At 43.7% G+C, this 25,964-nt stretch overlaps 1 protein-coding gene across 3 annotated transcripts in view; it reads left to right on the forward strand.

The window, feature by feature from the left end:
- The window catches only part of MEI1 (meiotic double-stranded break formation protein 1), a 55,532-nt gene that overhangs the window by 16,491 nt on the left and 13,077 nt on the right, over nucleotides 1-25,964 (forward strand). For all 3 annotated transcript variants that reach the window (XR_011255351.1, XM_069581678.1, XM_069581679.1), the window contains exons 12-21: nucleotides 3,908-4,022; nucleotides 4,866-4,957; nucleotides 5,752-5,893; nucleotides 7,837-7,948; nucleotides 8,733-8,793; nucleotides 9,789-9,886; nucleotides 11,567-11,735; nucleotides 14,609-14,756; nucleotides 18,667-18,942; nucleotides 23,270-23,435. Coding sequence is in view for 2 of the 3 variants with exons in the window: in XM_069581678.1 (XP_069437779.1) it covers nucleotides 3,908-4,022; nucleotides 4,866-4,957; nucleotides 5,752-5,893; nucleotides 7,837-7,948; nucleotides 8,733-8,793; nucleotides 9,789-9,886; nucleotides 11,567-11,735; nucleotides 14,609-14,756; nucleotides 18,667-18,942; nucleotides 23,270-23,435 (1,379 nt within the window). In the remaining variant the exon portion in view is untranslated. The remainder of the gene's footprint in view (nucleotides 1-3,907; nucleotides 4,023-4,865; nucleotides 4,958-5,751; nucleotides 5,894-7,836; nucleotides 7,949-8,732; nucleotides 8,794-9,788; nucleotides 9,887-11,566; nucleotides 11,736-14,608; nucleotides 14,757-18,666; nucleotides 18,943-23,269; nucleotides 23,436-25,964) is intronic.

A 25,964-nucleotide genomic window follows, 5' to 3' on the forward strand; every position in this document is an offset into this window, starting at 1 on the left:
TATTTTGTGGATATAACTTTTTAAAACTCAGTCTTTTTTTTTAGTCTGGACTTTGCTTCCACTTTCTTCTAATTTTTCCTTCTGCCTAAAATGCTGTTACCCTTAAATCTTTGCATGACTGGCCTCTTTCCATCATTGAGGTCTCATTCAGAGTGTCCTTTCCTAACTGACCCATTTGGCTATTGCAGCACCTACTTGAAAGTTCTTGTTTATTAATCTGTTTTGTGTCTTCTCCACAATATAACATAATCTCCAAGAATTAAAAGATCATGTTTTTTTTTTTTAACTGCTATATGCCTCACTCCTAATAGATAGTATGTGAATGATGTTAAAATGGATGGTGAGACTAAATGATCCTAGGGTCAAAATGGGGAATCATTCCTTAGTAAGATGCTTGATCTTGGAAAAACTAATGAAGGAAACCAATATTTATTTATATAGAAAATTTTACTTTGTTTCTATATTCTCCCTTTTAAAAATCTGACAAAGTAATATATTTAAGCAATAAAAAATAAAACATGCACAAGGTTTATAATGAAAAGAAAAAGTCCTCTGTCCCTACTTACTAAAGGAAACTAATTTTAACTCATTTTGGTTTTAGTTGCGGTGACTTATTTCCCTAACTCAAAACAATATGAGTGCAATGTTATTTCTTTGTCCATTTAGAACATTTCATTTCATTGACGTGCCAATAGGAAAGACCAAGACTTAGCTGTTTTGCCTTCTCTACATTTCCTTGACGTTTTTGCTAGTTAATATTTTGTTTTCAAGCTTTTAAATATGCTTAAAACTTGTATTTCTTGTTCCCTCAACTTGAAGCAGTATCTCTTGACACCCTACTTGGTTAGCTAGGTATATTAGCACCCCAGCTCTTCCTTAGCTTTCTCCTTACTTCCTACTTCTCAATATCAGCTGTACCTTTAATTTTGTATTGTACTTTTAATTTATATTGTAAAGGTTGTTAACATTTATAGTCTCATCTGTAACCATAATTAAGTCTTTGTCAGTTGCATAAAATTGCTTCTAAAAACTAAAAGAATAGCATTTATATTATAATGGCTTCAGTTTGTCTCTTTTCCCCTTTTGTCCTTTCCTGGATTTGAATCTCTAAAACTGGGGCATGAATCCTAACAAGAGTGAGATGAGTAAACCTACAGGGTAACAAAGGCCTAGAGTAAGAGCAAGAGTCAATCAGAAGTTGCCAGGCAGAGCTGCAAGTCTCCCAGGAGGTCAGTGTTATGGGACACTGATAGCACCTTTCAGGCAGGAGGCAGGGTTTGAGCTGTGCTACAGGGGCTTCCCTGGTGGCTCAGATGGTAAAGAATCTGCCTGCAGTGCAGGAGACCCAGTTTTGATCCCAGGGTTGGGAAGATCCCCTGGAGAATGGCTACCCACTCCAGTATTCTTGCCTGGAGAACCCCATGGACAGAGGAGCCTGGTGGGCTACAGTCCAAGGGGTTACAAAGGATTAATAACCTTATATTATTAACATTATAAATGTTAATTTTATTATGTATACTAACATATACATACATAAGGGATGAGAGAAATAGATTTGTGGAAGGACTAGGATTGGTAAAAACATGTGGGTGGGGGTTATTAATCCTTAGATGCTTTTATTTTTGACTTTAATTTTCCTGAATGTTTAGTGAGGTGGTCCCTCTGAGGTGCAGTGATTCGGAAGGTCTCTGGGAAGCCCAACCAGAAGAGGGAATGAGGAGTGACAACTGTTGAAAGAACGTAAAGATGGCAGAGCCAGAGCTTGGCTGTCAATGTAGGATAGAAAGTTAGAGCTTCCATTCAATACTGTTCACTAATTGTAACAGATGTGCCGCGCTAATGCAGTGTGTTAACAGTAGGGGAAACTGCAGTAGGCCTGGGGGAGTATGGGAACACTGCACTATCTTCTGTATTTGTTTCTGTAAATCTAAAACTGTTGTAAAAGATAAAGTCTAAAAAGGGGGGAAAAAATGAAAGAGCTTCCAGAAGGAAAAGGGGAAATCAAGCCTTCACTATATACAGTTAACTGAGCAATTAGAAGGCCCAATCGATTGCTCTCAGAGTTCAAAAACAGCCCAGAGATGAGGGTTAACATAGGTTTAGTTACTGCGTTGGGTTGAATTAGCATCCCTCTAAAATGTATGCCCTTGTTTGGAAATAGGGCCTTTGTAGATACAGTTGAGTTAAGATGAGGCCATACAGTGTGGGCTCCTGAATCCAGTGGCTGATTCCCTTAGAACGAGAAGGGAGTTTGGACACAGGCACACATAGAGGGCCATGTGAAGACCGAGGCAGAAATTGGGATCATGCGTCTATAAGCCATGGTAAGGCTACGGTAAGGATTGCCAGCAACCACCGGAAGCTAAGAAGCAAGGCAGGGTTCTTCCCTAGAGCCTTTGGAGGGGCTGACACCTTGACTGCAGACTTCAGCACTCAGAATGTGAGAATGAATTTCTGTTGTTTTAAGTAACACAGTTTATGGTAACTTATCATAGCATTTCTAGGAAATCAATACGGCAAACTATACTCTGTCAAGTAGTCAGTCATTCATTTCTTTAACTTTTTTTTTAAATTTAGCATCAATTTACAGTGCATCTAGTTCTGTTAGGTAAAGTGAAAAGGCAGAACTGGCCCCTGGCCTCTTGGAGCTCACATTTAGACTAATCATGACTTTTGCCTCCTCTGAGTCTATAGAAATATGAGAGTTCAAATGGACTGTAAGTGTTACTTTTCACATTGTTTCACATTCTCATATTAATTGATTCTCCAAACATAGTTTCCAGTCTCTGTTTATAATCTCCAAGAGAGCTCGCTTTCTCCTAGATACTCCTGTCTACCTCTATAGAGATTTTTTCAGCTCTAAAAAAATTTTATTGACGTATAGTTAATTTACAGTGTTGTGTGCCTCTATAGCGTTTTGACTCTTAGAAAGTTCTTCCTTATATTCATTCCTTAAATAAAATCTGGGTCCTTGATAACATATACCTATTGATCATGATTTTCCTCATCAAGGTAGCAGAAGTCAGATTTGATTTTTCTTCTCTAAGAGAGCTTGGAATAGGGTGGGGAGGGGGGTGGGAGGAAGGTTCAGGATGAGGGGACACATGTATACCTGTGGCTGATTCATGTTGGTGTATGGTGAAAACCATCACGATATTGCATAGTAATTATCCTCCAATTAAATTAATTGAAAAAATAAGAGAGCTTATCAATTATTTGAGAACAGTGGCCATATGCATCTCTTGATACACCTTCTGTTCTAGGTAGTACTTCTTTAATTGGGAGATCCTTTTCAGTGAGAAAACCCTCTGTATCCTTAATAACAATAACCATAGTCATGTGCGTGCATGCACGAGTGCTGAGTCGCTTCGGTCATGTCTGACTCTGTGCAACCCTACGGACTGTAGCCTGCCAGGCTCCTCTGTCCGTGGGGACTCTCTGGACAAGAGTACTGGAGTGGGTTGCCATGTCCTCCTCCAGGGCATCTTCCCGACCCAGGGACCGAATCCACATCTCTTACATCTCCTGTATTGGCAAGTGGGCTCTTTACCACTAGTGCCACCTGGGAAGCCCAGTCATAGTCATAGCTGCCATCTATAAGGACTTCCTATCTAGTAAGCACTTCCTGAGTTCTTTGCATACATTATCCAATTTGATCCTTAGCATAATTCTATAAGGACAGTACTGTTACCTTTCACTTACTAGATGAGGAAGCTGAGGGCTGGAGAGGATGAGGAATGTGCATAAAGTCACGCAGCAGACAAGTGCTGGAGCTGGGATTTTTGTCAGATCAGTTCCTGGACCCAAGTTCGGATCCACCACATGCCCCCTCATTGCCTGAGAACCTGGGGCTATCTTGGGGTATCCTGACCTCACCATAGGCCTACCTTTGTCTTCCTGTGTGCAGGAAGGATCATCAGAGTGCGCTACCTGTGCTGTACAAGGAGCTGCAGGCCTTGGTCAAAGACATGCTGAGCCGGTGTGCCGATCTGTCCCAGACGCCGCTGAACTGGAGGCCCCTGGTTAGTGCACAGCAGCTGCTGTTTCTGGAGATCATGCTGCTCTGTTTTTTAGAGGATAATTAGTACATTGCATTATCTTTATATGCCACTTTGTAGCTTTTTCTCATGCACACACTTACAACTAGATGTTATTTTTTTACCGTAACTGCAGAGCTGCGAGGCTTAATAATTGTTATCCTCGTGAGGAAACCAAAGCCGCAGGGGTTAAGCAGTTTTTCTCTTAGGTCCAAAGCTAGCAAAGACCTGAGTTTGGGTAGTAAATCCCAGGGCCTGCTGCATACTTTGTCTTTTATATCATCCAAGTGGGTAGGGTAAACATGCTCACAAAATTATTTAAGGCTGGGTTCACTAGAATCAGAGAATCTGACGAGTGTGCAGTGTGTCATAATTGTTGGCTTTTAGTGGTCCATAGGCTTAAAATATCAGAGGAAATACTATTAATACGTGTGCTTTATGTCTTCTAGATTAACTTTGGAAACTAAGCTCTTTGCACATGATACGGTGGGGGAATTTGTGTGTTTTGGAGCAACTAATATGGGTGTTACAGCCAGTTAGGCTAATGTCGACTAGCCTGTGACAGCTTTCTGTGTATAATAGAACAAGAACCAGTCCTGTGCTTCATAGGGAGACAAGGGGTTAAGGTTCTCCTTTGTACCATGTTTTTAAAGGAGCTACTAGATGTCTGAATTTTTGAGGATATCCCTAAGACCCCCTGGGAAGTGTTAGGTGTGTGGGAATGCCAGACTCCAGTGTGGGAGGAAGACGTCTGTAGTCCTCTAAGCAAAGACTGGAATACAGAGTATGTACTTGACCAGTAGTTTCCCTCTTTCCTTCTCACCTCAGGGCCACGCCTCCAATAGAAATTCGGAGAGGGCCATTCTTCGAAGAGGGAAGTTCCTCTTGAACACTCTGGAGGGATTTAGAAATGCCTGCAGGTGAGGAGCTCTTTATGGTCTGATGAGGTAGTAGCATGGAGGGTGGGTACAGAGAGGAGTGGACAAAGGGTGAAGTTCTAGAAGCAGCACTTGATTTCTGATGCTTTGCTGCATAGTGAGAGGACTTTAGCTGGGGTGGAGAATGGGGATGTGTGTGAGTTTGGAGTGAGTATGGAGGAGTTCTCTAAAGGTTCCCTTCTGGTGAGGTTTTTGTTACTGTGCAATGAAGTCGTATCTCATTCAGCTTTGTGCCTCATCCCAAGTAACCTAGCGCTCCACGTATTCACTGACTGCTTGTTGGATTAATTCAGTTCTCATCAACAAACATTTGTTGTACCTACTGTGTGCCAGCCCTGATGCTAACAGTGAAAGTAGATAACTCAGATCAGCTCTTGCCCAAAAGGAGCTCACAGTCTCTTGGAAACAGAGACAGTTTTGTGTATATGTGTGCAATCCGTTACATTGTCATGAACCTGGGGAAGGCGTTCCAAACAGAGAGAGCACCACACATATAGGCAAAGAGATGTGAAGCAGCAGACAGCATGGTATGTCGAGGGAAATATTAACGCACATAGTCGGGTGGAGTGTCACGTGTTATGGGAGAGAGGACAGGGAGCTCAAAGCTGAAGGTAGGGCCCAAGACCAGGTTCTCTCTCACTGAGGCCTCCGGAGTTTTCTCCAGGTCTGCTGGTGGGGATGCTTTCCCTGAGCCCTGAACTCAGAAATCCCTCTAAGAGGATGAATCTGACCTTGTTGCTTAGACAGTAGTAAATATACTCATATTTATTTCTCAGGTTGGCTATGGAATTCCAGAGGGAGCCTTCAGCCCAGGAGAATCCATTCACAGCTCCCAGTGCTGAGAAAGAAGACACTTTGGAGGCCTTCTCAGAATTTCTCCTCAGTGCCTGTGACTCCCTGTGTATCCCCATGGTGATGGTGGGTTGGGCAGTAAGGATCTTGAGGAGGAGAAAGATGTGAAAGCAAGCCAGGCTGAGAGGCACAGGACAGTGACTCGACACTGAACGAGACCTTCTGAGGGTCTTAGCAGTGTTGTTCTTGCAGCTACTTTTCCTTTGGTTTTAAAATCACAGTACAGTGTTTTGTTGCAAACACTTTAGATTAATAGATGCCTCTTAAAAAGTAGAAAGTAGTAGTAATAAAATAATAAATCGGTAATGCTTCAGTTCAGTCGCTCAGTTGTGTCCGACTCTTCTCCTCCTGCCCTCAATCTTTCCCAGCATCAGGATCTTTTCCAATGAGTCAGTTCTTCGAATCAGGTGACCAAAGTATTGGAACTTCCTGTGAATATTCATGACTGATTTCCTTTAGGATTGACTGGTTGGATCTCCTTGCAGTCCAAGGGACTCTCAAGAGTCTTCTCCAGCACCACAGATCAAAAGCATCAATTCTTTGGCACGTGTTAATGAAGTGATAAATGCCTTATATTCAGAACTTAATTTAACCCTCCCATTAACCCTGTGAAATAGGTCCTATGATTTTCCCCAATTTAAAGATGATTTTTCTATGGCTGTAAAGCAAGTATATGACAGTGCTGAGGTTTGAACCCATGTGTTTTGTCTGCCTAGTAAAAATGGCAACCCACTCTGATGTTCTTGCCTAAAAAATCCCATGGACAGAGGAGCCTGGTGGGCTGTGGTCCGGGGCGGGGGGCTGGTCACAAAAGAGTTGCACACGACTAAGTGACTAGGCATGCAAAGAGCAACAGTCAGTGTAATTTAGGCTTCAGTAAGTAGCACATATGTGAGTTCTGTAACATCAGAGATGGCTACTCTCAAGAGACCTGGTTTTGAGCTGACTTGAGACAAAGATGGTAGGAAGAGCAGGGTCCATAGTGTTGACTGCCCAGATGACCCTGGGTGAGTCTTGTCCTGTTTGAGTTTTGGACATCCTATGAACAGTCTGTTAGTTGGGAAAGGAAACCTCCAAAACACCCACTGGAAACAGTAGATGGCAGCAGGGGAGCATCCTCTGGCTATGACAGGAAAGCCTCTGTTCCTTGAAGAAGCCTTTGAGCTAGCATGCCAGGGTCTTTAGGAGGTAACTCCCAGGGGCCATGGGTTACAACCCTGATTGGCACACACTAACAATAATAGTTGGGCCATTCACTTTGGTTTCTTCCCCTTCTCTGCCTTCCTCCTAGATTTAAGAAGTGTTAGAGCTAGATCTAGAATTAGATCATAGAATTATTGTGTTATTCTTGCTTTCTACTTTTCAGTATTTTATACATTTTCTCTGATGAACTTGTCTTACTTTTCTAGTTGAAAACAAACTTGGTTTGAAGACCAAATGAAAAGTATCTGTAAGAACCACATCCCTGAGGCCCTGGCTATTTATACATGAGGAACCGAAACAGTGAAAGGGGAGGGAGTGACTGACCCAGGGCACACAGCGACCTTGTGCAAAGCTTGAAATAGGACCCAAGTTTCTCTACTCTGTCTACCACATCAGGCTGCCTCGTGATTCTGTTCAAAGATCACATGAAAAATAAACATGAAGTTTGTGAACCATATTATTATATGTTAGAAACATGAGTGTCATTCATATCACTATAATGCATAGTTTAGAAAGTGCTTTTTACATGTGAGATGTGATTTGTTTCTGGGAGGTAGGACTTGTGGTTATTCCTGGTTTACTCTTTGGTAGATGCCCAGAGCAGTAGTGACTCTTGCACAGTTTATTAAGTGGCAGATGTAAGCCTTGGAGGTAGGCTTGTGACTTCAGGTCTCTGAGCTTTTTTGTGTCCATCAGATGAAAGAATTTAGTCTGTTTCTGCTAGATGATGCAATTTTTGCTGATGCTCTTTCTTCTTCAGAGGTTCAGCCCTAGTGGACTATGCGCTCCCTCTTGGTTCTTTGCAGAGGTACTGGGAGCAGGCCACTCACCCAGCCGTGATGGAGGTTTTCCTCTCGGTTCTGCACAGCCTTTTTGTCATCGTCCCTCACATGAAGGAGAAATTCTCCAAGAAGCTCGGTAGGCTGCAAGCAAGTGTGGAAGTTGGAAGGGAGGCTGGCGCCTTAGGCAGTTGCTCAGGGTACTCAGAGAGAGTACAACCTGTGGGTGGAGGGTTACTCATTCGTTCAGAATCAACATCCACACTCTGCCTAGTGTTGCGTGGAAGGATATATCATCCAGCAATCAGAAGTCTTTAAAGGCAGTTCTCAAATTAATTGATACTTCTCTGAGTCAAGAAGGTTCCAGATCAGAGCCATGGGTTAAACTGCTGTCTCAGAAAGTTGCTGTGAGACTCTGAGAAGTTAATTCCCTACCAGAAGCCCTAGGATAGAATACAGATTATCCTCAACACGAGCTGGGGCAGTGGTAGCTCTTGTCTAGAATCCTGCTCTTACAGGGGCCCGGAATGGGCAGGACAGTGGTCACTTTTAAGCAGGGTGAAGTGGGAGGGGAAGACTAGGAGAGTCAGGCAATGCAGGGGACTGGGCCAGGGTCCCCAGCTAATGCGGAATGTTCATCAGAAAAGAAGGTGAACTTTTATTCAGCACTTGCTCTGAGCTAAGTATTTGTTAGATCTTCTATATACATATATCTTACTTAGTTTCACAGCAGGCTTTGAGGTATAGATATCGAAACTGAATCTCAGAGAAGGTAAGTTAGTGTCTCAAGGTCACGTTACTAGTTAGCGATGGAGCATATTTGAACCGAGGTCTGTGTGACTCCAAAAATAGTACCACTCAGACTTGAGAATCCCTGTAACAAGCCTGGCTTAAACCACTCTCTTTTTCCCAATTCTCGCAAGCTGCCTCATCCTTCATACGACTGGCCCTGGAACTGAAGGCTAGGTTCTGCAGTGGCCTGAGGTATGTATTGTCCCAAGGGGCCAAGTGTCCTTCTTGACTGGACAAGTGGAAATTTCTGACTGGTGTGGTTTAGTTATAGGACCGTGGAGGGATTGACACGGTGTCAGAATTGCTCAGCACCTGATGGTATAAGCTGGATGGGCTTCTTTAGCTTCTACTTATCTGGTTCTGATAAGACTCTCATTCCATGTGATACTCAGAAGGGCAGCTTTTAGCATCAAAACTGGAAGGGCTCTTAGAGATCATTTGTCTAACCCTCATTTTATAGACCAGGAAGCTGAGGCCCTCACAGGGTAACTGATGCCATGTCCATCAAGAGGTCATAAATTCCAGAGGAGAGCCCAGCAATTCCGGAGGAGAGGCTCTCTTATATAAAGTAGAGAGGTTGCTGCTTCAATCTCTCTCATTAGGTTTCTGGAGCAGCCTTCCCATTTCTGACTTGCTACCTGTTTCTGCATTTGCTTGGCAGATTCCACTTGTTACTGCCTACAGTCCTCAGGGTAACCTCAGTGTACTATCTAGCCCTCCTTCCGTATCTCTGGACAGAACAACTGACATTCAGGAGCGAATACAGGGATCCACCTGGGTTTAGATTCACAGTTTTGGATGTTTGTAATTCTCCTGAATCACTCATTTTGGGTTCAACAGTTTCCCCTTTTTCTAGTATTTGCTAGCCCCTTCCTGACCCGGGAGCACATTTTGTTTATATGTTTTATTAGTTTGGAGCTTAGTAGCTCCACTTACTTTTTTCAGGAAATTTTTCGTGAATACTTACATGGGCCAAGTGACTAAGTTACACCTGTGGGCAGCAGGTTCCATATTTACTTTTCACAGCCACCTCTAGACCTTCAACCTTCTCTACCAGGGCCATGGTTAGAATTTCCTTGGGCTCTGGTACAAAGCAGTGGTGCCTCAGTACCTGGCAGAGATAATGCTGTCCCAGCCAGAGTAGCAATGTCCTCTCTCTTGTTCTGTCTTCCTTTCCTCTCACTAAGTCACTCAGCCCTGAACCAGGTGTGTTCCAGTTTCCTGTACTACATGTGCATCAGCCTCCTCTCAGCTCCAGAGAAGACAGGACCACCTTCCCAAGAAGGTAAGATGCTGTAGTTTGACCACTCACGAGGTCCATGGTGGTGTCTTAGTGTCTGGATGTCTTGCTGATTGGCTGAGTCATAAGTCAGTACAGTAATAAGAAATCTTTGCCTAAAGCTACCCAGAAGAACCATGGAATCCTGGAACGATGGAACTATAAGCTGCTTCCTAGGGAGGGAGGTGAGGTAATAGATCAGCTTTCTGCCTGTCCAGGTGTGGTCTGGCCTGCACAGAGAATAGCGTGATGACTTCTGCCCTGGTGGCAGCCACGTCACAGCAGCCTCTTGTGCTTCCCAGCACCAGTCCCCTGCTTCTGGCCAGTTCTCTCTCTTGTCTGAATAGGGGGAGCCCCACTTCTGCCTCCTCAGACCCTGAGACCCAGATATCTTGTCGTATCTCAGAGCACCAGGAAGAGCAGCCAACCTTACTTACATGCAGACTGCATCTTTCTTTTACATTTCAGGAGAAAGGGCAGGTGGGTGTGTGAGGCTCAAGGATATTAATTTTGTTATGATCACAATGATCATAGTGTGCTTTGGTGGAAAAAGCAATAAACTTAGAATTAGGAAACCTGACCTGATTGCTGCCACATCTCAGTGGCACATTCCATCTCACTCTCTACTTGCCTGTAGGCCCATTGCATTGGCAGGGTGGACCCTTTCATGTGACCTTTATCTTGGCCCCCTGCTTTCAGTTTCTCATCCTCCAACCGGTCTTCACCACCTGCTGGAGGGTCTATCCAAAAATCCAAGTCAATGTCTCAACTCCCCACGTCAACATCTCAACTCCCCTGGCCTTCAGCAGTCATCTCCAATCAGCAGTCTATCAGGCATTGTTTGACAGTGGTGGAATTTCCTCTGGTCTGTCTGTGGTGAAATTTGGAAAGTAAGGGTAACGTAGTGAATTTTCCATGAAGTTGAGTTTATTTGAAACTTAAGCTCTGAGGTCCTTTTCTTTCATATTCTTTTGGTATTCAAATGTTCTTTCTTGTAAGAAACAGAGGTTTCATGAGAAATGCAGGAATCTGCTCTCAGGTTAAAATCCACATTCTCTACTCCTCGTTCAAGGTCTTTCCCAGCCTACCTACAAATTACATCACCCAGTTCCTAAACCCTTGGCACTCCACATCTTTTCACTGATGGTCCAGTCACATTGAGCTCCTTGCTGCCCGCTAAACATGATGTCCTCTTATGCCTCCAGGCTGCTGAACACCTTGCTTCCTGGCTTGGCAAGCCTCTTCTCTCCTTTCTCTGCCTGATTTCTGTTTACCCTTCACGGTTCCCTCCTCTTTGAGCTTGCCCTCCCCATCACAGGTGGCATGAGTCACTCTCTCTTCCACACTTGAACATGGCACTGATCATATGTCCTGCAATTATCTGTCTCATTATCTATTTTTTTCCCACCAGCTGCCAGCTACAGGAGGTAGGGCCCATGTGTCATAGCCTGGCCTAGAATAGCCACTCAGCGGACATTGTCAAGTAGACGAATGTATCCGAGTCCTTCCACATGTTACCTTCAGTCTTTCCTGAGAGACTAAGAGAGGGAGAAGAGGCTGATTGCCTTTTGTCCTGTGTGTGTCCTTGTGTCCTGTGCAGTATTCTGTATGTACAGACACGCATGTGACCATTACCTGCTCTCCTCTGTCCTTTGTGTGATTTTCTCCGGCCTGTTTCCTCTCCAGAGCTCTCTGCAGTGTCTGAGCTCCTGCAGCACGGGCTGCCCCAGATAAGCAGCAGGGGCCCTGAAAGCCTTGCTCTCCTGTCAGATCGCCAGTACGTGGAGGAAGCTGCTCGCCAGAGACAGTACTGCATCCTGCTCCTCTTCTACCTGGCCTACATTCACGAGGACAGGTCAGTGCTCAGAGCTGGCAACTGACAGTTAGTTCTGGAAGCTACATCTGTAGCCAGGTTCAGTTCAATAACTATTTACAGAGGCATCCTCTCCAGGTCTGGTGCTGAGCACCGGGGAAATGGAGATAAGTGAGAAATGGCGTGTATTCCTGAGGGGCTCACAGTTTGGAGAGATAGGTAGTCTCAGGAGTGAAGGACAGAGCCTTGAATGCTGATGAGAATTCCTTGATATCCCTGAGGGTGTTGTTTATGCACCAAAAAAATAGTAGTTTACTTTGGTTTTAAGAATTACTATACAATTTATTAAAATTTAAAATCAAAGTACTATTTTTCATTAAGCTTTTAAAAAATTATTGAGGTAAAGTTTATATAGCTAAGTTAACCATTTTAAAGAGGACAACTCAGTGGCACTGAGTATATTCACAGTGTTGTGCAAACCGTCTCTGTCTAGTTCCAAAACATTTCCATGACTCCAAAGTAAAGCCTCTTATCCTTTAAGCAGTCACTCCCCTTTCCTTCTCCTAAGCTTCTGGCAACTAGCATTCTGCATTCTGTCTCTGTGGACTTATCTATTCTGAACATTTCTGGTAGATGTGGTCATATGTATGTGATCTTTTGCACCTGCTCCTCCACTGAGCATAATGTTTTCAAGATTCATCCAGTAAGCATAATGTTTGCAGCAGGCATTGGTACTTCATTCTTTTTCATGGCTGAATACCATTATGTGTATACACCACAGTTTGTTTATTCCTTCATTCATTGATGGGCATTTGGGCTGTTTCCACCTTTTGGCTATTGTGAATAGTAATGCTGTGAATATGTGTGTACATGTGTTTGTTTGAGTACTTGTTTTCTATTCCTTTTCTGTATACACCACATTTAGAATTGAGGAGTCATATGGTAATACTATGGGTAACATTTTGAGGAACTTGTGAACTGTTTTCCAGAGGAGCTACAGCCCTGCCAGCAATGTTCGAGCAAGGGTTCTGGTTTCTCCATATCCTTGTCAAGACTTGTCCATCTTTTTGATTATAGCCATCCTAGTGGTTATGAAGTGGTGTTTGCATTGTGGTTTTGATTCTGTTCAGTTCGGCTGCTCAGTCATGTCTGACTCTTTTTGACCTCATGGACTGCAGCACCCCAGGCTTCCCTGTCCATCACGAAATCCTGGAGCTTGCTCAAACTCATGTCCATCGAGTTGGTGATGCCATCCAACCATCTTATCCTCTGTCATCCCCTCTCCTGCCTTCAATCTTTCCCAGCATCAGGGTCTTTTCCAATGAGTCAGTTCTTCACATCAGGCACCCAAAGTACTGGAGCTTCAACTTCAGCATCAGTCGTTCCAGTGATCAAGGCTGATTTCCTTTAGGATTGACTGGTTTGATCTCCTTTCAGTCCAAGGGACTCTCAAGAGTCTTCTCTAACACCACAGTTCAAAAGCATCAGTTCTCTGGCACTCAGACTTCTTCATGGTCCAACTCTTGAAATCGTACATGACTACTGGAAAAACCATAGCTTTGATTATACAGACCTTTGTTGGCAAAGTAATGTCTCTGCTTTGTAATATATTGTCTAGTTTTGTCATAGCTTTTCTTCCAAGGAGCAAGTGCCTTTTAATTTAAATTTTTATTAAATCTAATTAAATTTGGGGGGGATGAAATTTGTCTATATTTTCTGTTGTCATTTGTTGTTGAGCATATTTTCATGTGCTTGTTGGCCATTTGTATATCTTCTTTGGAGAAATGTCTATTCAAATCTTGTGTCTAGTTTTGATTCAGATTGTTTGAGTGTTTTTGTTGTTGAGTTTTAGGAATTATCTATATATTCTGGATATTAGTTCTTTATTAGATTTGCAAATAATTTCTACCATTCTGTGGGTTGCCTTTTTACTCTGTTGATAGTGGTTTTGGATGCACAAACTTAAAACTTTCATAAAGTCCAGTTTATTTTTTTCTTTTATTCCCTGTGTTTTTGGTGTCATAACCAATAATTCATTGCCAAATTCAATGTCATGAAACTTTTGCCTTATGTTTTGTTCCAAAATTTTTTTATAGGTTTAAGTCTTTCATTTAAGTGTGTTTCTATTTGGAGTTAATTTTTTTCTATCATGTTAGGTAAGATTCCAACTTCATTCTTTTGCATGTGGAAATCCAGTTTTCCCAGGGCCATTTGTTGAAAAGACTGTCCTTTCCCCACTGAATGGTGTTGGCACCCTTGTTAAAAATCATTTGACCATATGTATGGTGGTACAATACTATTAACTAAACTTGATTCAGATTTCACCAGTTTTCCTGTACTGTCCCTTTTCTGTTCTAGGATACAATCCAGGATACCACATTGCATTTAATATTACCTATTTTAAAATGTTTATCAGAGTCTTAATCTGATAGGTGAGACATACCCATGGTAGAAAATTTAAAAAGCATAAAAGGACATGTAGTGAAGTTGGTCTCCTCATCCACATCTTCCTTGCATGTACAAGTGTAGAAGTCTCCCTTCCCCAGAAACGAGCCCATTGAACACACAAATGTTTAGTGATAAATATGAGAAGAGAAGGGTGAACTGGCTGTCAAAGCAGGGCCTCCTGAAACCCCAAAGTAGCACCCTTCTTTTTAACACTGCTGGTCCAGCTGCCTGATGCTTTACCTTCTAGGTGTGAGTGAGGAGCTTCTGTCCTCTAACAGATCCTTGCACAAAGCAGAGAACTGCGTGCTGTGCATGTGTGACAGTGCTTTGTTAAGTATGTACAGCACCCTCTTTGTGCAAGATGTCATTAGGCTGTGGACATGCTGGGACAGAAGGGCAGAGGGAGGCTGTGGCAAGGCCGGACAGCCATCTCTGCCTTTTTCACTCAGACTGTCCTTGGTTGACAGGTTTGTCTCAAAGACGAAGTTATTCATGGCTGTGCAAAGCTTCCTCCTATCTCTGCAGGACCAGGGTGAACGCCCTCCACTCCTGGTCTTCAGAGCTTCTGTCTGTCTGCTTGCAACCTGCCAGGACAAAGATGGTACCTTAGATGAGGTATGGACCAAAACTCCTGAGGCTTTTCCTCCTTCTCCTGCTCCTCTTTATTATGGTTCCTTGGAAGACTGTTTGGTTTATGTATAGAGATGTTGGGCGACAGAGAGATAGGGTGTGTTAGGGGACTAGAGGGAGACAGCGCTGACACATACAGAGCTCGTGTAACTACCCAGTTCTCTCAACAGTTCTGGGAGGCAGAGGTTACTATTTTCATTTTATTGATAAGAAAATCAAGACTTAAGGATTTCCCTCAAAGTCCAGTGGTCAAGACTCCATGCTTCCACTGCAGGGGGCATAGGTTTGATCCCTAGTCAGAGAGGAAGGATCCTGCACGCTGTGGACCTAAGTTAATTAGGTCCTAATTAACCTAAGTTATAAAGGTGAATTAGGTTAAAGGCTGTTTTCTTAGTACCACTTCTGGTTTGTGCAGGAGGAAAAAGGTATGAGATGTCTACAGATAAGAGTTTATGAAACAAGATGTATTGCTGGGACCTACATCATTGTTAGCCAGGCTGGTCTTGGATTACTTTGATGAGGTTATTTGTTACAGGTTTTCTCCCTCCAGCTTCTTTATAAACTCTTAAGGCTGGAGTAATCATTTCACAATATATACATTTATCAGATGATTATGTTGTATCTCTTAAACTTCAAAGTCCCTCAGTCGTGTCCGACTCTTTGTGACTGGACTGTACAGTCCATGGAATTCTCCAGGCTGGAATTCTGGAGTGGGTAGCTGTTCCCTTCTCCAGGGGATCTTTCCAACTCAGGGATCGAACCCAGGTCTTGTGCATTGCAGGATTCTTTACCAGCTGAGCCACAAGGGAAGCCCATACCTGAGCTATCAGGGAAACCTTAAACTTATGCAATGTTATATGTTAATTATGTCTCAATCCTGGAATGTGAAGTCAAGTGGGCCTTAGAAAGCATCACTACGAACAAAGCTAGTGAAGGTGATGGAATTCCAGTTGAACTATTTCAAATCCTTAAAGATGATGCTGTGAAAGTGCTGTACTCAATATGCCAGCAAATTTGGAAAACTCAGCAGTGGCCACAGGACTGTAAAAGGTCAGTTTTCATTCCAATCCCAAAGAAAGGCAATGCCAAAGAATGCTCAAACTACCGCACAATTGCACTCATCTCACATGCTAGTAAAGTAATGCTCAAAATTCTCCAAGCCAGGCTTCAGCAATACATGAACCGTGAACTTCCTGATGTCCAAGCTGATTTTAGAAAAGGCAGAAGAACCAGAGATCAAATTGCCAACATCCGCTGGATCATGGAAAAAGCAAGAGAGTTCCAGAAAAACATCTATTTCTGCTTTATTGACTATGCCAAAGCCTTTGACTGTGTGGATCACAATAAGCTGTGGAAAATTCTGAAAGAGATGGGAATACCAGACCACCTAACCTGCCTCTTGAGAAACCTATATGCAGATCAGGAAGCAACAGTTAGAACTGAACATGGAGCAACAGACTGGTTCCAAATAGGAAACAGAGTACGTCAAGGCTGTATATTGTCACCCTGCTTATTTAACTTATATGCAGAGTACATCATGAGAAACGCTGGGCTGGAAGAAGCACAAGCTGGAATCAAGATTGCCGGGAGAAATATCAATAGCCTCAGATATGCAGATGACACCACCCTTATGGCAGAAAGTGAAGAGGAACTAAAAGCCTCTTGATGAAAGTGAAAGAGGAGAGTGAAAAAGTTGGCTTAAAGCTCAACATTCAGAAAATGAAGATCATGGCATCTTCATGGGAAGTAGATGGGGAAACAGTGGAAACAGTGTCAGACTTTATTTTTGGGGGCTCCAAAATCACTGCAGATGGTGACTGCAGCCATGAAATTAAAAGACGCTTACTCCTTGGAAGGAAAGTTATGACCAGCATATGAAAAGCAGAGACATTACTTTGCCAACAAAGGTCCATCTAGTCAAGGCTATGGTTTTTCCAGTAGTCATGTATGGATGTGAGAGTTGGACTGTGAAGAAAGCTGAGCACTGAAGAATTGATGCTTTTGAACTGTGGTGTTGGAGAAGGCTCTTGAGAGTTCCTTGGACTGCAAGGAGATCCAACCAGTCCATTCTGAAGGAGATCAGTCCTGGGTCTTCTTTGAAAGGACTGATGCTGGGGCTGAAACTCCAATACTTTGGCCACCTCATGCGAAGAATTGACTCATTGGAAAAGACTCTGATGCTGGGAGGGATTGGGGGCAGGAGGAGAAGGGGACGACCGAGGATGAGATGGCTGGATGGCATCACTGACTCGATGAACATGAGTTTGGGTAAACTCCAGGAGTTGGTGATGGACAGGGAGGCCTGGTGTGCTGCAATTCATGAAGTCTCAAAGAGTCGGACACGACTGAGCGACTGAACTGAACTGAAAACTAGGAAAAAAGACTTAATAGTGTTTAAATGGCAATACTCCTCAAATTGTTCTATAGATTCAACATAAGCTTCATCAAAATTCTAGTTGCCTTGTTTTTCTTTTCTTGTCTCAAAATGGACGAGCTGATCCGAAAATTTATTTGGAAATGCAAGGGACCCAAAATAGCCAAAATAATTTTGAAAAAGAAGATCAGGTTTGGAGGACTCACACTTCTTCATTTCAAACTTACTACAAAGATAGAGTAATCAAGATAGTGTGGTTCTAAATATGTCTAGGAGAGACATCCAGATCAACCGAATAGAGTTGAGAGTCCAAAAATAAACCCATAGGGAATTCCCTGTCTGTTCAGTGGTTAGAACTCAGCACTTTCACTGTCGGGACCTGGGTTCCATCCCTAGTGGGAGAATTAAGGTCCCTCAGGTCAAAAATGAAAACAAACAAAAACCCCGAAAATAAACCCGTATATTTTTTATAAGAACAACAAAGACGATTCAGCAAAGGAAAAATTGCCTTTTTAATAAATGGTAAGAAACGAATCGCCAATCTATGTCCGATGCAGGATACAGCATGCTTTGGGCTGGTGCACAGGGATGACCCAGAGAGATGTTATGGGGAGGGAGGTGGAAGGGGGGTTCATGTTTGGGAAGGCATGTACACCCGTGGTGGATTCATGTCAATGTATGGCAAAACCAATACAGTATTGTAAAGTAAAATAAAGTAAAAATAAAAATTAAAAAAATAAGTAAATAAATAGTGTTGGAATCAGTTGCATATCTACATGCAACAGAATGGAGCTCGACCCTTAGCTCATATCATACACAGAAATGAACTCAAAACGGATGAAAGATCCAAGTGAAGAGTTAAAACTATGAAGCGTAAAATCATGAGAGTAACGTGCTCAGGAATTTGAGCTTTCTTATATGTGTATATTATTTTGAGTTATTTTGGAAGAGAGAGGTTTAATAAATGGTTTAACACACCTCCTCTTTGCTGTCTCTGTGCCAGGCCCTGTGCCAGGGCACAAATTAATCTGCCGCAGTCCCTGCCCTCAGACAGCTGAAGTCTAGTGTGGTAGGTAGACACATACACGCTGACAGCTGTGGCACACTGTGCTAAGTGTCATTATGGAGTGGGGGTTTCTCAGCCACAGCACTGGTGACATTTTGCACAGTCTTTTCTGTGGGAGGCTGTTTGGTACATTGCAGGATATTTAGCAGGATTCCTGCTCTCTCACACTAGATGCCACTAGCACTCCCCCAATCAAGACAATCAACAATCTAGACAGTCTAGACATTTTTATTGTCCCTTGGGGAGTGAAATCACCCCGAGTTGAGGGCCACTGTTACAAGGTAAGCACAGTGAGGATGCTTTTTTTGCTGGAGGGTGCCAGTGAAAATAACCTGGACCCTGAGAAGCCAGTACATTTTTTTCCAGTTACATCTTGGCTGTCTCTATTTGTTGGGGATTGGAGTCTCTTGGGGCCTCTGCAAGGTGTATTTAGCCTCTTTATTCTTTGCCTCCAGGCTGTGGTTGGCGCCATCAGAAAATTCCTAGAGGACACCCCAGACCTGCACCGAGTCTACACCCACCATCCGCTCCTGCTCAGGTTATTCCTGCTGCATCCAGAGCTGATGAGGAGGTTTGGGCACCGTGTCCTGGAACTTTGGTTCTCCTGGGAAGAGAGCAGCTGTGAGGAGCTGGACGGTGTCCCGTCTGCTGGGCAGCCCACCCTTCCCGCCAGCGTAGCAGCCCTGTTTCACATACTCAGGAGCAGCCCCAGCATCCTACTCATTTTGCTAGTAGGTGACCACTTGCTCATTTTTACAGTCAGAGGTGGTGGGCCCTCTCTCTCTGGTTTCCTGAGCTGGTTTTCTGAGGTCAGGAGGCACTCAGAGCTGCTTCTACCCACCTCTGGACTTATCAGTGTTTCCATGCTAGTAGGAGGTCTTTTCAGCTGGCAGGTGCCTGGTAAATCCTTACCCTTTCCTAAGTCTGATGGATGTCTGCTCACTGAGAGATACGTGCCCCTCTAACCCTCAGGGGATATACCTCTGAAATGCTGACCTTTGTCACCATTCCCTCTCGCCTCCCTGTCTTAAGTATATTCTGTTAGCAAGGGTTTGATGTCACAGGGGACCCCTGGGGCATGTAGTGGCAGATGTCTGATTGGCAAAGGGACTCAGCCTCTTTCCTGTCATAACTCTCAAGATTATGTTACATGTGCAACACTCTTCTTTGGGCATACCCAGAATTTTTTTTAATCAGGAGTTTATTGCATATTCCAGTGATTTTTTTGTGTGAAGTAAGACATTCCTATAATTTGTCAGGTTCATCAGTTAGATAAGGAAGCTGCTTGTATGCAGTTGATTTGATAGGGCCCACATTCATGCTTTGGCTCAAATTCTTCCTTGGATGAGGAAGAAAAGGGAATAAGGAACGGGTTAAAAACCATTAGTGCATAAGGAAAGAAAATAAGATGGGACACAGAGTAGCAATGGACAGAGCTAAGATGCTGGATTTTCTTTGCCAGATAAAGTATTCAGGGTCAGTTCCTCACACATAAGTATTTATAAACCTTTGCTGACCTGTTGAGTTAGGGATCTGAATAGATCTAAGTCTTTCAAAAAAGAAAAAATTCAGATCTTCTGAGGACGATACTAATCATAGTATCTTATTTTTTTCTTTTTAAACAGAATAAGAAATAGTTTTAGAGAGATTTGCCCAAGGTCACAAGAGCTAAGATTAAAACCCAAATTTTGATTCCGTATTGTTTTTTCCAGTAAACTGAGCTAAATCTCAGGACAAGAGGGAAACCAACCCTGACTTAGGGTTTCACCTAATGGGAGAGCTGTTTGTTTGAGCACAGGGAAGAATTAGACCTAGTTCCTGGCCCATGGGCCAGTGAGGGACTCAGATACAACAAACCCCTAACAACTGAAAGAAGTCTTCTCTGAGCTTTGGTTTCCTTATGTCTAAAATGGAGATAACATGGGGATAAATGAAAGAATACATAGGAGCACTCATGGTATGCTGTACAAGGTAGACTATCATTCACTGATTCCTTACTGACTCTGAACCAGATAAAGAATCTTAATCTCAGAAAGGCTTATTGAGGGCCTTCCCTTGTAGTACATTAGTTAAGAATCTGCCTTCCAATGCAAGGGATGCAGGTTTGAACCCTACTTGAGCAACTAAAATCCCACATTCCACCTGACAACTAAGCCACAACAAAGACATGATACAGCCAAATAAATAAACAGTTTTTTAAAAAAGGAAGACTTACTGAATTCTGAAGGTCATATAGCTAACAAAGGTCATGGCCATGACCGGAGCCTAAATAATGAGTTTTTACTAAATTAGATCCTAGAAACATCAGAGTTAAGAAAGAAGAGCAAGGAACAACTTTGTTGTTTGTTCATGTGTATAATTCCTACCATTGCTTCCCAGCTTCTAGCTGCAGGAGGGGAAAGAGTCTAAAAATAAGTGTTGGTACAATTTCTGTTTCTGATATGGGTAATTAACAGCTGAAAACAAAGCTGTTAATTGCTACTCTTACCAACAGGTGGTCTTTCACGTGGGTTGTTTATATGTAAAAAACAGTGATGTCATAGAAGCTCTGTTTGTTCCCTGCTTGGGCCATGTCTCTCTGGTCGGCCCAGTCCCAGAGTTCTGGACGACTCTGGACAGGAGAGGCTTCAGAGGGGGCCATGCTCCACCCAGAGCCTCCTCACTGACCCTACGGGTGGGGTGCACCCCTTCCCCTGGCATTCATCACAGTGCCCCCTTCGTTTGGCACTTTGAACATTCACTAACTTACGTTTCTAAGAGACCGGCTTTGGCAGTCAGGCAGCCGTGTGCTGGTGAAGGAGCAGAACTAGGAAACTAGTTTGGCTGTGGGTCCTGTGACCTCAGACAAATCACACCTCATCTGGCTTCAGCCTCACACTCTATAAAGTAAAACGGTTGATGGAAATGAACTGAGATTCCCTTTAGCCTTTTTATTCTGAGAGCCTCTCCTGCCAAAGATGTTTTCTGAGTCTCTGTGTGTATGTGTATGTAAGTGCTGCGTCCAACTCTTTGCAACCCCATGGACTGTAGCCCAACAAGCTCCTCTGTCCATGGAATTTTCTAGGCAATAATACTGGAGTGGGTTGCCGTTTCCTATTCCAGGGGATCTTCCCAACCAAGTCCCTATAAGGTAACAAAGATGAAGTCAACCTCATCCCTGCCCTTCCTTAAATCATAGTGGCTATAGAATTTATAATGCCCCTGCTTTCTTGACAGGCAAACTAGTTAATCTGCCTCAGTTTGCTGATTTGAATAACTGGAGTAACACCTACTAGGAAAAATTATCATGAAGATACAGATAATGTATAAACAAACATGTAACTACAGTTTAAACACAGAACAATACTTGACATTATTAGGTCCTGATTGAGTGATTGCTATTGATGTTGTCAATAAAAATTAATCAACAGTCTATCTCAGAAGGAAATGGCAAATTTATTTGAGCCAACCTGAGAATTATAACCTGGTAGACAGTCTTTCAGAAATCTCTGAGGGGAATTCCCTGGCAGTCCAGTAGTTAGGACTCAGTGCTTCTGCTATAGGGAACACAGGTTCCATGCCGGGTCCAGGAACTAAGATCTTGCAAACCATGTGGTGTGGCCAAAAAAATAAATTAAGAAAGTAAAATAAAAAGCTCTGAGGACTGTTCTGCCCATAAGAGGTCAGGGCACAGTGATTTAAGTTTTTGAGACAAATGGTTAAATGACATATTATTGATCGTTTACACAATTTAAATGTATACATACAAAGGTAGTAGTGGATCACAGGTCATCATGGTCCCTTGCAGAGTTAGGAAGGAAGTTATCCCGTAAAGACTTACGAGTTGTGACCCTTGATGAGATTGAGAAAGAATGTTATCTCCTAAGGAGGTCTGGTTAATTCAGATGCACAATACACTATAAAAGGGGAGGAAGAGGCCCAAGCTAGCAAAGAAAAATTGTATGTTCAAATGTTTCTCATTGTGCCATAAAATATGAATTATTTCATCAGTATTATAGTTGTTTCTCTGGCAGCTGTGGGGGTTTTTAGAGAACTAAGCACAGACGCCCCTGTGCTACCCAGTGATCAGCACATCTGGGCTTGTCTGGCCAGTTGCCTGGAATCATGGTTCTGTGTGTCAGGAGCTAGGAGTCTGTGTGTGACACTGGTTTCGTGGCACCCAGCACCCCCCCCCCGCCCCCCCCGCCGCCTTGTCCAAAGGAATTGGCCTGTTTGAGCTGGCAGATGCCAGCAACTCTCAATGGGATAGTCTCTGGTGTAGCTTCTGCTGACTTCCCCTTTAACATATACTTATTAACTCTGAAAGCAAATAAAAAGCAATGTTCTTTCCAGCCTTCTGAAACCAAGGCCTTTACTCCTTGGGGCAGAAATAGCCAGATGCCATGGTGGAGACAGGGCCTGATCTGGTCCTTGCTTCTCTTCCTGTGTCCTGAATCTGTCCTAACCCATCCTGTCCTTGCCCTGTGACATCTCCACCCCCACCCTCTTCTCCCTTAAGGCACACTCAGGTCCCTGCTTCTGAAATAACCTCTTCCTGGCCCTTGTACTTCCATGTGCAAGAGAGGGGCATCCTGGAAAGTAGAAAGAGCTCTGGGCTTGGAGTTGGGAGTGTGTTAGTCACTCAGTCCTGTCTGACTCTTTGTGATCCAAGTCCTACCCTTGGGACTGTAGCCTGTCAAGCTCCTCTGTCCATGGGATTCTCCAGGCAATGATACTGAAGTGGGTAGCCATTCCCTCTCCAGGGGATCTTCCTGACCCAGGGTCTTCTGTATTGTAGGCAGATTCTTTACCATCTGAGCCACCAGGGATTCAGATCCTAACTGTGCCACTTACTAGTTTGTGTGAGCTTTGACACATCACACAATCTCTCTGAGCCTGTTTTTTCCCGTTTAGGATGGACTTGTTTGACAGGATGATGCATGGTAGGTCCTGAGTGAGTGCTTCCTTCCCCAGTTCTGTGACAGCATCATTTGGGGCTCTTCTCCAGCCCCTCTTCACTGCTCAACTGTCCCCAGCTATAATGCCCTCTCAGCTCTGGCTTCCTTCTCTCCTGCTCAGGACCTCATTTGTTCCAGTCCCGTGGACATAGCCCGCAGGGTACTGATCGTACTGAAGACCTTTCTGAGGAGGAATGAAGATGTCCAAGTGGGCGGTCTCATCCGAGGCCACTTCCTGATGATCCTACAGCATCTGCTGATGGAGCATGGGTCCTCCCCCTCAGGAGGTCAGCCTGTAGCTGCTGGAGGCATGTTTAGACCTGAAGGAAGGTCACTCAGGAGTGGGCATCTCTACTGTGATGAGATCTGCTCTGGGAGAGAGAATCAGAGTTTTCTCTGCAAAAGAAAAGTCAGGCCAGTGGGGCATCAAGCGAGAAACTTTTATCTCCTTCTCTTGTGGGAGAGTGGGTGTTCAACGTACTTGTGTGTGTATATGTGTGTGTGTCTGTGGTTTGAGTGTGCTTATGTTTCATGTCTGCATGGGTGGGTGTGTTTGATGCATGCATGCCTATCCCCACCCTGCACAGCATGTGCTCAGAGCTATTTGTCACAAGAATGGCAGCCCCCAGTTGGGAAGAAAGAAGCGGTGAATGTTGGGGAGGTGAGGGAGGCAGCAACAGCCAGCAGGGGCAAGGGAGGGGGTGGATCTGTGATGGATTGGAGCTCCTGGTGAGATCTAAAAGGATGGTTTCCAAATCTGGAATGGGACTCCCTGGAGTCACAGAAGCTTGATATTTGGTATAGTGTGAAAGGCTAGGATTAGTCTGTTTTTTTCCTACTCTTAGAGAGCTGAACTTTAAAATTTTCAAGCAATTAAGAAGAAGTGGGTGGAGAACTATGGCTCACTTGGTCCAGTTCTATTGAGGACGGGGGTTTGGAGGCATGTTTAAGGGGATCTCAGTTCAGTTCAGTTCAGTCGCTCAGTCATGTCCGCTCTTTGCGACCCCATGAACCGCAGCACGCCAGGCCTCCCTGTCCATCACCAACTCCTGGAGTTTACCCAAACTCATGTCTGTTGAGTTGGTGATGCCATCCAACCATCTCATCCTCTGTTGTCCCCTTCTCCTCCTGCCCTCAATCTTTCCCAGCATCAGGATCTTTTCCAAATGACTCAGCTCTTCGCGTCAGGTGGCCCAATGAGGCGTTGGATTTTCAGCTTCAACATCAGTCCTTCCAATGAACACCCAGGACTCATCTCCTTTAGGATGGACTGGTTGGATCTCTTTGAAGTCCAAGGGACTCTCAAGAGCCTTCTCCAACACCACAGTTCAAAAGCATCAATTCTTCTGCACCCAGCTTTCTTTATAGTCCAACTCTCACATCCATATATGACAACTGGAAAAACCATAGCCTTGACTAGGTGGACTTTTGTTGACAAAGTAATGTCTCTGCTTTTTAATATGCTGTCTAGGTTGGTCATAACTTTCCTTCCAAGGATTAAGTGTCTTTTAATTTCATGGCTGCAGTCACCATCTGCAGTGATTTTGGAGCCCAAAAAAGTAAAGTCAGCTACTGTTTCCCCATCTATTTGCCATGAAGTGATGGGACCAGATGCCATGATCTTAGTTTTCTGAATGTTGAACTTTAAGCCAACTTTTTCACTCTCCTCTTTCACTTTCATCAAGAGGCTCTTTAGTTCTTCACTTTCTGCCATAAGATTGGTGTCATCTGCATATCTGAGGTTATTGATATTTCTCCCGGCAATCTTGATTCCAGCTTGTGCTTCTTCCAGCCCAGCGTTTCTCATGATATACTCTGCATATAAGTTAAATAAGCAGGGTGACAATATACAGCCTTGACACACTCCTTTTCCTATTTGGAACCAGTCCGTTGTTCCATGTCCAGTTTGAACTGTTGCTTCCTGACCTGCATACAGGTTTCTCAAGAGGCAGGTCAGGTGGTCTGGTATGCCCATCTCTTGAAGAATTTTCCACAGTTTATTTTGATTCACACAGTCAAAGGCTTTGGCATAGTCAGTAAAGCAGAAATAGATGTTTTTCTGGAACGTTCTTGCTTTTTCAGTGATCCAGCAGATGTTGGCTATTTGATCTCTGGTTCCTCTGGCTTTTCTAAAACCAGCTTGAACATCTGGAAGTTCACGTATTGCTGAAGCCTGGCTTGGAGAATTTTGAACATTACTTCATTAGTGTGTGAGATGAATGCAATTGTGCGATAGTTTGAGCATTCTTTGGCATTGCCTTTCTTTGGGATTGGAATGAAAACCGACCTTTTCCTGTCCTGTGACCACTGCTGAGTTTTCCAAATGTGCTGACATATTGAGTGCAGCACTTTCACAGCATGATCTTTTAGGATTTGAAATAGCTCAACTGGAATTCCATCACCTCCACTAGCTTTGTTCATTGTGATGCTTCCTAAGGCCCACTTGACTTCACATTCCAGGATGTCTGGCTCTAGATGAGCGATCACACGATCGTGATTATCTGGGTCATAAAGATCTTGATGTATAGTTCTTCTGTGTATTCTCTTCTCTGTGCCACCTCTTCTTAATATCTTCTGTTAAGGGGATCTGGAGGAGCTGAATCCTTCCTTTTCAGGGAAGGAGAAGCCACAGCTAAGTGTTAATAGCGTTTAAGAATCATGAGATTTCTTGGAAACCCATAGTGGAAAGACTTTGAACCTTGGATTCAGATTTGGGTTCAAGTCCTGGCCCTGCCAGTGGCCGTGAGACCTGGGAGATGTCATTTAGCCTCGTTGGGCCTCAGTTTTTTTAACTGTAAAATAGAAATGACAGTCCC

This window comes from Ovis canadensis, chromosome 3, assembly GCF_042477335.2.
Source record: "Ovis canadensis isolate MfBH-ARS-UI-01 breed Bighorn chromosome 3, ARS-UI_OviCan_v2, whole genome shotgun sequence".
In the NCBI taxonomy this organism is placed as follows: Eukaryota; Metazoa; Chordata; class Mammalia; order Artiodactyla; family Bovidae; genus Ovis; species Ovis canadensis.